This window comes from Myotis daubentonii, chromosome X, assembly GCF_963259705.1.
Source record: "Myotis daubentonii chromosome X, mMyoDau2.1, whole genome shotgun sequence".
In the NCBI taxonomy this organism is placed as follows: domain Eukaryota; kingdom Metazoa; phylum Chordata; class Mammalia; order Chiroptera; family Vespertilionidae; genus Myotis; species Myotis daubentonii.
The window spans coordinates 16,379,988-16,392,267 of NC_081861.1; the positions used below are offsets into that span (position 1 = coordinate 16,379,988).

The following is a 12,280-nucleotide window of genomic DNA, read 5'->3' on the forward strand; positions in this document are numbered from 1 at the left end:
CTGGCCAGACACCCCAGCGGGCCCCCCCAACCCTGATCCAGGACACCCTTCAGGGCAAACCAGCCAGCCACCACCTGTGCACCAGGCCTCTATCTATACTAATAAAAGGGTAATATGCTAATCAGATTAGGAGACCTTCCAGATGTTCTTCTGGACAAAGCCATGGTGGCTGGGCTGAGGTAGAGGTGGTTAGAGGGCAAGAGGGGAGGGCAGTTGTGGGTGATCGGGCTGATGAGGGGCGGGGCTGTTGGGGGTAAGCAGACCAGCAGGGGACCAGTTGGCGGTGAGCAGGCCATCAGTGGGGGTCAGTTGGAGGTGATCAGGACAGCGGGGGGGGGGGGCAATTTGGAGTGATCAGGCCAGCAGGGGGGGCAGTTGGGGGCAAGCAGGCCAGCAGCGGGGGCATTTGGAGGCGAGCAGGCTGGTGGTGGGGAGCAGTTGGGGGCGAGCAGGCCGGCAGGCAGAGTGGTTAGGGGCAATCAGGCAGGCAGGTGAGTGGTTAGAAGCCAGCAGTCCCGGATTACGAGAGGGATGTCTGACTGCCTGTTTAGGCCTGATCCCTGTAAACCGGCAGTAGGACATCCTTCGAGGGGTCCCAGATTGGAGAGGGTGCAGGGTGGGCTGAGGGACAGCCCCTCTCCCCGTGCACGAATTCCGTACACTGGGCCACTAGTGTTATTATATAAAACAAAAATAAATTAAATAAAGCATAAGAGAAAATGATGCAATTGAGACACAATGAACAGGAGATGTATGAGGCTGCTACTGGCATAACACGATATACTTTTACAGCAAATTTTTTTCTTGTAAGTAGAGAGCACACTCTAAAATAATGATAAGAACATAACATAGAAAATACACCAGTAACAGTCATTTATCATCATTATCAAGTATATACACTGTAGATCATTGTATGTGCTAAACTTTTATATGACTGCCAGCACAGTAGGTGTGGTTACACTAGCATCACCCAAACATGTGAGTAATGCATTGCACTATGATGTCACAATACCTACAGTGTCACTAGGCGACAAAAATTTTTCAGTTCCATTATGATCTCATGAGACCACTGAAGTATATGTGGAGTGCTGTTGACCAAAATGTCATATGTAGCATATGAATGTATTTTTAGAATTTTATGACAGATTTATAAATGATCCTTTAAATTTTAAAGCAGCTTAAGCAGCTACAGATACATCTAAAAGAAGTGCACATTCTTTAGGCCAATGTGTTAACAGAATATTCTTCTGTGCCTTACAAATTATATCAGTATATTAAAAGTTGAAGGGATACGTCAAGAGTAAAAGATTAAGAAATCACACTTTAATAACTCAGAACTACTATGAAAAAGCTCAACACCAGTTTAAGATTATTATTCAATACATCTGTTAAAACTCCATAGACTTCAAGCACTTTATTCTTTCACTCATTTTATAAAATTCAGTCATATCATTAACTGAGAAGTGACTGCTTTCATAGACATCATCATAAATTACATACGTAAGAAATGCTGATTCAAGCAATCTACATGTAAATTACATCTAACTCCAAGGGCTCTCCCAAAGTACCTAAAGCACCCTTGTACTGACCACCTTCATCATGTGCTTGCCCCACCATCTCATCTAAGGAAGGGATGGGGTAAAACTGAAGCCAAAATTTGTTTTGAGCACATGCCCAGGTTGTGGGCTCCATCCCCAGTGACAGCATGCAGGAGGCAGCTGATCAATGATTCTGTCACCATTGATGCTTCTCTCTCTCTCCCTCTCCCTTCCTCTCTGAAATAATAAAAATATATTTTAAAAAATATATGAAAGCAACTTAGGTGCCTATGGATAGAGGAATGGATAAATATGTGCTAAATACACACACACACAAACACACACACTCACAATGGAATCAGTCATTAAAAAGAATGATACCTTGCTATTTGTAACAGAACCTATGGACCCAGAGGGTATTATGTAAATGAAAGAAGTTAAAGACATATACCATGATTTCACTTATATGTGGAAACTGAAGTAAGCAAAACAAACAAAACAAAACATATACAGACCCATAGGTACAAAGAACAAGCTAATGCCAAGTGAGAGGAGGAAATGGGTAGAATCTATAATAAAAGCATAATATGGAAATTGACCAAACGGCCAAACAGCAGATCGACTGTCTGGAGGACCTTTCGGATAAAGCTGGGGCTACGAGGGCCGCGGCAGCCAGGGCTTCAAGGGCTGAGCCCTTTGCACGAATTTTGTGCATCGGGCCTCTAGTAAAAATATAATTACCATTGATGTTGCAGAAAGCCCAAGACCTTCAGAGATATTTATAGCTTTGAAACTTACTAGATTTAAGCCTACATTCAGATTTTCAACTCTGAGATAATTAAGGATGCTATTGTTTTATAGCCCCATTAGAGGGATCAAATATGAATCTATTCCAAATTATAAAGCACCCAAAATGTCATTCATTTTGAAAAAACATACTTAATTTTAATATATGTAAAATATAGTGAAGAGACTGTGCAAAATGTATCTTTCTCGGCACTAATTGGTTTGAACTAACAAAGCAGTATCTTTTGTACACCTTCTGAAATGTAATCTTGGAGTATCACATTTACCTAATATTTTCTGTACATTACAGCAATAGATCATATTTCAAATATTATATTTCAATTAAATGAATTAAAATGAAATTCTATTGGTGTAAATGATTTACCAAACTTTTGTTTTTGTAGAGTATGTCAACAGGATATTTTTTCCATTGATTTTTAGAGAGAGTAAAAGGGAGGGAGGGGGCAGAGAAAGAAAGGGAGGGAGAGAGGGAAAGGAATAGGGAGAGACACATCAATGTAAGAGAGACACATCTATTGGTTGCCTCCCACACATGCCCCAATGAGGACAAGAATTGTCAAACCTACAATCCAAGTATGTAGCCTTGACCGGAAATCCAACACATGACCTTTCCTTGCGAGGGCCGGTGTTTTAATCACTTAGCATATGGCCAGGGCTCAACAGCAATTTCTGACTCACCCACTAAGTTCCTTGGAACTTGTATGACATCTTCAGCAAATTCAAGAAAGCTTCTAGCCTTTTTAACTGCATCCTGATCCTAATAAAAGGGGAAAAATATTTAAGCCAAAAGATGAACCATTTGAAATACTGGATTTTATTTTAGAAAAAAAAACTAGTCAAATATTTACCTCTCCATAAATATGAAATGTGCAGGTATCTTCATCTAGATCGATAGCAGTGACCCCAGGTACTTTTCTAGCTTGCTGAATATTAGCACCATGAGTACCAATAGCTAGACCCATCAGATCTTCTCGTACAATAAACTGTTCATGAAATCTTGAGGCAAGCTGCCTTGAACTCTGATGGGAAATGTATATCTGATTAATATTATGCTTTTCACTATTGAGACAACTGTATTTAGGTCAGCCATGTAAATTATCTTGAACCTGTATACCAGGGGCCTATAAATTCATTTATGTTGGAAATTAACAGGTTTTAGAAAATAACACCCACCCATAGCGTAAGTTCTTTTTAGGTTACTGAAGGTCTTTATGCTATCTGAGATATTTTTGTTAACAGGAAAGGGCTTGTTGACAATTTTCCAAGGTAACTTTTGAAAACCTATTTGCAAGGCTGCCTTAGTTAGCCAATGACATCAACAATGTAGTGATGAAAACAATGTAGGATTAAGAATCAGATCAAATGTTCCCTAAATAAAAACCAGCTCACTGGGTCTGTTAGACTCAATGTTTTTCAAGTAAAAAAAAAAATAAATAACATCTCCACAGAAAATTGTATTAGTTTCACTTTTATTAATGGACATTGGTTTATATATTCTAGAAACAGTGCCATTTATATAACTTATCACTAGATACTAGGGTCTAGACAGCCCTTTGATGAAGTGATGGAAGCATTAAAATGATATCATCTCATCTCACCCCCCAACCTGAAAAAAGGGATTTATAAAAACTGTTGATACAGTAATTAAATTACACTGAATAATTATAGAATGTCAGTGATTTACAACTTATCTTACATATGCACCTGCAACCTAAAATGAGATCAGAGTCTATAAGAACTAATGATCTGGATCCACAAATACTATGAATTCTTTCAAATACTCAGTGATGACTGAACTAAGTTAAAATGACACACAAAACTTGTGGATAAGCACTCTCTTTAAACATTATTATCACAATTTAATATTTGGTTCTAGCATGCCATTAATGAAGCCCAAACATATTCGTGACTTATGTTGAAAAACGAAAATTTCTTATCTGAATATGTGTATCTCTTTAATAGTAGTGAGGAAAGATAGGTATGCATACTAGTTTCTCATTATTCAACCTACCTCTAGCTGTTTACTGGCTTCTTCATTTCTCAGTATGAGAGACAGCTTAGTGCGCAGACTCCGAAAGTGCATGTCAATCAGCATGTGGGCTCGTTTTGCGGTGACTTCATTGATAGACTAAAAGATATTATTATATAACAACATTATTATCAAAGCAAATACCCCAAATGATATACACCAAAATAAATAACTCAAAACACTCACCAAAATGACAAGCTGATAAGTTTCTGGATCATAAGTTACAGAAAAGGCACCAACTGCCTTTTTAAAGTCCTTATGTGCCGATTCTTTGGCACACCTAAAAATAAAATAAATATCCATTGTGAAGTTAAAATGAATGATTACCAACTACTGGCATAAATATATGCAGAGAGATTTCCAATTAGAATTGTGGATTCATATTAAATTTGATTTATGCAAGATATACTTATATCCATTTAAAGGTTTAGTTCCTTTGCTGTTCACCTTAGCAATACTCAGCTCAGTCAAGCATTTGAGATTATAGAAAAAGAAAAAAAAACCCACACAGTTATGTTCTTAAGGGATTTCAGATGGTCTTATATTACTAAAGGTGACATAGTTAGGAAAGCCATTATTCCTCTGCAGACTTCATTTCACTTACATATAAGTAAGTTATTTTCTTGAATTAACTGTTGAAAACTGTTGGGATAGCTATAGGGTACCCAACTTTTGTTTTTGTTTTTTTCTAAAGAAAAACTGCTGACCAATTTAAGGAAGAGAAGGAAATGTACATAAATCAGAAGGCACAAAAATGTACATGCCTATTTAATCTCTATGATCAAAATGTAAGATTCCTATGTAGTTTGAACTGCAAGTTAATGTTTAAAGTACAGCATGTACAAATAAAACATATTATATTCCTTCGATGCAATCTTTAAAAAGGAATCTCTTAACTAAAAATCTTTAAGCATTACTACAGATAAAGATAGAGATGACCTTTTGAAGCTTCATTAGCCCTAGTTATTACATATTTATCTGAAAATATTAGCTAAAAGGGAAAAAAACCTGGAGTAATTTTCATTGTCTAGAATTTTATTTGTGACTTATGACAATCTGTATTAATCAGCTTCAAAACCTTAAAAGTCTGTTAAGAAAGTTAGTTTATTTTAGAAAACAAATGTGCATGAGCCAGGTATCTAGCCAAGTTTAAGCAAGTGCAATGCTGGCTTAGTTATATACTCAAAAAAGCTAAGCACTTTTTTTCACTACATTTTAAAAACCATTTTCACTGAATTTAAAAATTGATTTTTATTATTTTAACATGTATATTCTTTTAAACTCATTGCACATCACCTGTAAATTCTCAGAGTTTCTTGCCCATCAACTTACATTTGTCGTAAGTCTTCTGGCACATCCAGTTTGATTTTATGGAAGGTATCTTTTGTGGCAGGTTTGTTGGGATTAACTGATCGTAGACGTTCAATTGTGACAATTTCATTGTATGTAGCATCACATGCTGCATATTCTATCACATAAAACTGAGAGAAATAAATAAAATTTATTCCTGGTCATAGTATTTATAGAAAGAACAATAAGCTTTGCCAATTCAGCAATTTTTAAATTCTTGATATTAAAAAACACTTTTTGATCAACTTAAACACATGAAACATACTTAAAATATACAGAAAACATTGTAATAAAATGACTCACGTTACTTATTACTTTAAAATAAAAATCCAGACTGAAATGTAGTACCTGGATTTAGAAAAGGGAAATAGTATAAGAAAAAATTTTAAATATGCATTTTCCTACCTCACCCTTTATCATCCTCACTTTAGCTAACCACCAACAGCAAGGTTCTTTTTCATTTGCTCTGGAATAAACCTACACAAAAATTACAAGAGAATATTTCATGATTAACATCACTCAGAAATTTATAGATTATCAGACATTGAGGAAAATTTCTTAAAATGACTCTAGGTGTCTTTTGAACCCATATCCTGTATCCTGTATCCTTAAATCAGATTGTACCCCTACAGCTAAACACAGATACATAATCAGAAGCTGCCTGATTACCTCAGAGAGCCCTGTAAAAAGAGCTTTCCTATTTATCTGCTCTAATTCAATAATAATTAGTACTCTGAATATGAATGCTCAGGATAAGCTAACTGACCATAAACCTGGGCATACTTTCCTTAGATACTTTGAAGGCTAAAAAAGTTATCTAAAATGTACAATCTGGTTTTTGTATTGTTCTAATAAGCAAATAACTGGAAGTTATTGATTCTGGTCTACACCTGGCTGCATGGTCACTAAATGGGTAAGGCCGCTGACCACTCACAGCCCACTGAAAATACCATCCTGGCATTCATGTCTCCTAAGGACTAAATGAAGAGATCCTTGGTCACTCTCTCTTCTCCTGTCTGCTCTCTACTAAAATGGGCAACTCCACACTGGCAATACTCTGGATACCACCTTCTTGCTCTCACATCAATTTCCCTCATGACCACTTCAAGTTCACTTACTATGTTCAGCATGGAACCTTTTGTGAAGACACTAGCAAATTAAAGTTAATAGGAAAAGAGACAATACAGTATACATGGGGAGAGAAACAGAAATACTAAGAAGCAGAAGCAGCAGCAGAAGGGAGGAGGACAAGATGGGTGGGGAGGAGAGAACTGAAAAAGGTACAGAGCCTAAGGCTAACAAGCAACACAAAGCTCCAACTCTTTCTTTTACAACTGAAGTTAATAGTTGTAACTATAATTGTAATAGTTATACAATACAGTGACTAAATACAACTAAACCAAACCTACCTTTCCCTCTTGCCTCCATGACTTCCTATTAACTTTGCCCTAGCCAGAGATATAACTTGGTCATTATTATGTAAAACAAAGAGGTTGCCCTGGCAACAGTGTCTCATTGGTCTCCCTGTCAAGTGACTAAGTTTGGGGTGAGGGGTGGGGGGAAAAAAGCTCTATCCCTCACTATTATGAACATTCCTGATATAGACAGACCAAAAAGACCTGGTATCTTACTTCCCTTCTATAACTTAAGTTAATAGTAATACAATACAGTGACTAAATACAGCTTAATTTAACCTACCTTCCCCTTCTTGCCACCATCAGCCCCTTTCAACTCTGCTCTAGCCAGACCAGTAACCTCAGTTAGGTATTATTGTTAGGCAATATAGGGAGGTCACCGTAGCAACAGGGTCTCATTGGTTACCACCTGTCATGTGTTTCATTTGAAGAAAAAAAAGGTCCCATTTATCCACCCAAATATTATAAGCACTCCCAATATAGACAGACCAAAAGTCCTGATTCGTGCCTTCAGGAAGCTTGTAGTCTCCTGGGGAAAATTAACAGTTAAAGGTTCTCAAGTATAAACCGTGTTTAGTTCTCTACTGGGATCCCTCATAAAACCAAGTCCAAGGTACTGAGTACATTTTTTGTAAATAAATAGTACTTTATTCTATTTCTAATTTATAATTATAGAGAAAAGAACACAGACCTGAACATCCAGAGACCTTCTCTGAGCACTCCTACCCCTACATCACCTTCTATCCTGAATTTTTTTTTCTTCCTAGGACTTACACCTGCCATGTTAGCAATCCTCACTAGAATGTGACCTCATAAAGGCAGGGACTCTTCTGTTTCACTGCACCATCTGTACCTAGTACAAAAAATAAGAATTCAAAGACCTAGTATACTTACCTTACCTGTACAAATGTCTATTTAACTGCTTCCTTAATACACACATACTCATAAAGTGGCATCTACTAACAAGGCATTGTGGAGAAAGAAGAAACTTAAAATGGAGTGTGTGAAAGATGAGGAAAGAGAGGATACTACACAGATCAAGCATAACATAAGCCAGACTCTAAGTGTCTTAAGCCATGCCCCCCAATTTTCTGTAACTAGAGAAAACACAAACACAATGTTTCGGTTAATGTGTTACATCTCCACAGCACCTTTTGGTCAAAGACATAAATAGTACATGAGCTGGTGGTTCACAGCATGCCCTGTAAAAAGGTTTTGCCTACATATGTATATATTAAAACACATACATGGCTTTGAAAAAATATACCAGGATGATTTACTACTACTTAAAGAAATTCAAGGATGATGCTCTATTATGAAGTTATGATTTTTTTCCTTTGTAAAACTAATTTTCCTAATCCAAAGATTCAGAGATTGAGGGAAGCAAGAAAAGAAGTACTAGTGGACAAAGGAAATCAGTGGTGATTTTCAAAAATGGGCCCCAAACCGCTACTCAGGCAGCCACATTTAAGCAACATATATTTCAAATTAAAAACAAATGTCCATCACAGCTAAAATTCTCAAGGTAGTTTAAACAGTGTTAAAAACAAGGAGTACAAAAGGCACAGGGAATTTAAATGCTCCCATTCCTTCAGTGCTCAATAACTTGATGACATGGGAAACTTACCTCAACTTCATCACTTTCATTTATATCTTTATTATAACCTACAGGTGGTGGGAATCTCACATCATGGAATGGAATCTGCCTCTCTGGCTGCCAGCTGCAAATAAGCAAACACAATTATTTAACAAGCTTGTGTGTTTAATAGAAACAATGACCACGATGCCAACAACTTTGGTTAAATGTGACCCTCTGTTTTTCTAATTTAAAGAAGCAAATGCTTTAAAACTTTCAGTGTTTTGCTGAGTGGGGCACAAGGGCAATATAGAGACATCTCAACAAAGCCTGCATGCAGCACAGGAGCCCTGTAGTTCCATTTGGAATATTTCTTTAAACACAACAGATCAACATTACAATTTTCCAAACGAGTTTTTTTCATTAATTCCAACCTCTAAGAGTTCTAAATGTAAGGGCACAACAGCAATTTCCTTTGATGCTTAAATTAAATATGTTAATATTAGTAAGTGTTAGTAATACCATCGCCATACTTCTACTTGCAAAGGAATTTTAACCACATTCCAATTACCACAGAAACTGGTACTAAATGCCATCTAATTCCCAAGCAAAATGGGGCAGTCAGCACATTAGCAATTCAGAACTCACTTTTCCCTATTTAAATTTTAGATCCCACGAGGTGGTCAATTCTTGCCATGGATAGCTGGCTGCTGATCAGTATGGTGGGGCCTGATGGGGGTCTCCTAAACCACAGAAACCCAATGGAGACAGCCTATAGGAGTTCAGTAAGTTGCCTGTTTGTTTTTAATTTTAAATGATATGGAACAATTTTGAAAAACACCAAATTACTCTTTTATATTCACAATGATATAAAATACTAAAAGACAAACTTAAAAAAAAAACAAAAACACTGGAGGATTCAACTGCTAGAGCAGTCATGTCTGGTTTTTGTTTTGTTCTGGTTTTTTTTACTAAAGAGCTTTCTTAGTAAAATTCTACTGAGAAAAGTACAATTTTTTTTTTTTAAAGAAGAGCTATTATATAAGACAGGAGAGTAGGTAATTAAGTCAGAATGTGTGGAAATCTGATTAGGACCTATGTTAGACTGAGCCCTTTCTCTAGTATTATACATACTTGAAAACTATAAAACAAAAAAAAAAATGTCTTTACTTCAGAAAAGCCTTTTTCAACTTATTGAAAACCAGTGACTTTTAACATGTTACAAATCATTGTTAAATTCGATTTGTAAAGCAAGTAATAATACATAATGTCATTTTCTTGGTTCCTAGGATATTTTTCCTGTTGATCTCCAGAGACAGTGGAAAGGAGAGAGGAGGATAGAGAAACATCCATGTGAGAGAGACACATCAATTGGTTGTCTCCCACAACCTACCACGGCTGGGGAACCTACAGCTGAGGTGCATGCCCTTGCCTGGGAATCAAACCTGAGAGCCTTTGGTCCGCAGGCCAAAGCTCTAAACACTGAGCCAAACCAGCCAGAATGAAAAATTCAAATTCTTTATTCAAAATACATGAAATAAGGAAGGTAAAAAACCAAATAAACAAAAAAAGCATGTAAAATAATTTTGTATTACAGTAATAGGAGGTTATGATTGAAAGGAAGGGTAAATATAATCCGAAGTTCTATAAAATATTAGTTGCTTTTCTGTTAAAAAGAAAACAAAAAAGGGCAAAGAGACTACTCTGGTAGGGACCTAGCAAGTCCTGGTGATGTGCTTAAATACAGCGTTGACTCTAAAATATACTCTATGAATTCAAGGAAAAACAGTTTATCTATTTCAAATTCCAGAGATGGCAGATAGTTTGAAGAGAAATTTTTATACAGCTAGAGTACACAAGAGAAGTAGTAGGTCCAAAGATATGATAGTTTTAAGTTTATAGTAGAAATTTGATTGGAAACAAGAGAAATGATCTGATAAAGCAGTGTGTAAACTAGATAATTCTTAAATACAGAGGAAATGACTGTTTGCTTAATACTCTAGATTAAGGACTACAGGAGAAACTAAGAGTGGCAAATAAAGATAATTCTCCTTTTATGGGAAACAGTGTTTAACTAGTGATTGGAGCAAGCAGTAAAGAGTATAATTATGAGAAAAAAAAATTACTCTCCAAGTTATCAAAGATTCCTCCGTTAGAGGTGTGATGCTATTGTCTAGTGCAGTGATGGCGAACCTCTGACACGCGAACTCATTTTTTTGGTTGATTTTTCTTTGTTAAATGGCATTTAAATATATAAAATAAATATCAAAAATATAAATCTTTGTTTTACTATGGTTGCAAATATCAAAAAAATTTCTATATGTGACACAGCACCAGAGTTAAGTTAGGGTTTTTCAAAATGCTGACACGCCGAGCTCAAAAGGTTCGCCATCACTGGTCTAGTGTATAACCGTGGATACCAGAAACAGCAAAGACGCAGATTCTAGAACTTTTGGCTCTATGTATACAGAGAAAGGTATTCTAACATGTAAACTGTAATTTGGACTGAAATTATTAGTCTGGAACTAAGAACAGAGTCGGATACACTAAATCCTTTTATCTCTGTCACCTAAATGTGTTTTAGGGATCAGAGAATACTACTTTGCCCTGTTGGTAGCTAAAAGAATCTGTGAACAATCTAATTACAGTACATCTGGGTCAGATACTATGTTTTAACAGATTTGAGGTATATAATTCACATATCATATAATCCATCCACTTAAGTGTATGTACAATGTAATGGTTTTAAGTATAGTCACAGATATGTGCAACCATTAAAGTCAATTTTAGAACATTTTCATCATCTTAATAAGAAATCTTATACTCTAGCTGTAGCTCCCTATCTCCCCAAGTGCTAAGCAACCACTAATCTATTTCTTCTCTCTGTAAATTTGTAATTTGCTTTTGATGTACTGTTAATTCTCTTGGTATATAAAAGTCAAAACTTTATCATTATTGACTATTCTTCAGAGTTCAATAAAATTCTAATATCATGACCATGTCTACACTGCAGTCAAGGAGTTTGTTCGTATTTTACAATCTTGAATGGCTACTCTGAAAATAGCCTTTATTAGCAATCAAAAATCTTAGTAAACATAGATACAGACAACAGATTGACGGTTGTCAGATGGGAGGAGGTAAGGTGGGCTGGGTGAAAAGGGTGAAGGAATTAAGCAGTATAAATTGGTAGTTACAGAATAGTCACAGAGATGTGGATTACAGCATAGGGAATATAGTCAACAGTGTCATAATGACTATGTGTGGCCAGGTGGGTGCTTGGGGCACCAGGGGGACCACTCTGTAAAGTGCAGGATTTTTCTGGCCACTTTTCTGTACATCTGAAATTGATACAGAATAACACTGAATATAAACTGTAATTGAAAACAAGTTTTAAGCAAGAGACTGGCCTCCCCAAATAAAATGGTAACATCTATATTACTGATACTTTTGTACAGCTAATATTCCTAGACCTATTATATGTTTATTTACTCATCTAACAGAAGAAAGCAGAAAAGATCAGTTACCACTATTATTGAATATAAATATATGAAACAAATAAAAAATA

General features: G+C 36.2%; 1 protein-coding gene across 15 annotated transcripts in view; it reads right to left on the bottom strand.

Moving 5' to 3' along the window:
* Positions 1 to 12,280, bottom strand: part of FMR1 (fragile X messenger ribonucleoprotein 1) — a 44,192-nt gene that overhangs the window by 17,582 nt on the left and 14,330 nt on the right. For all 15 annotated transcript variants that reach the window (XM_059679530.1, XM_059679529.1, XM_059679525.1 and 12 more), the window contains 7 exons: positions 8,767 to 8,860; positions 6,130 to 6,201; positions 5,707 to 5,855; positions 4,561 to 4,654; positions 4,357 to 4,473; positions 3,194 to 3,364; positions 3,024 to 3,102 (listed from right to left, as the gene is read on the bottom strand). In XM_059679530.1, the coding sequence (XP_059535513.1) occupies positions 3,024 to 3,102; positions 3,194 to 3,364; positions 4,357 to 4,473; positions 4,561 to 4,654; positions 5,707 to 5,855; positions 6,130 to 6,201; positions 8,767 to 8,860 (776 nt within the window). The remainder of the gene's footprint in view (positions 1 to 3,023; positions 3,103 to 3,193; positions 3,365 to 4,356; positions 4,474 to 4,560; positions 4,655 to 5,706; positions 5,856 to 6,129; positions 6,202 to 8,766; positions 8,861 to 12,280) is intronic.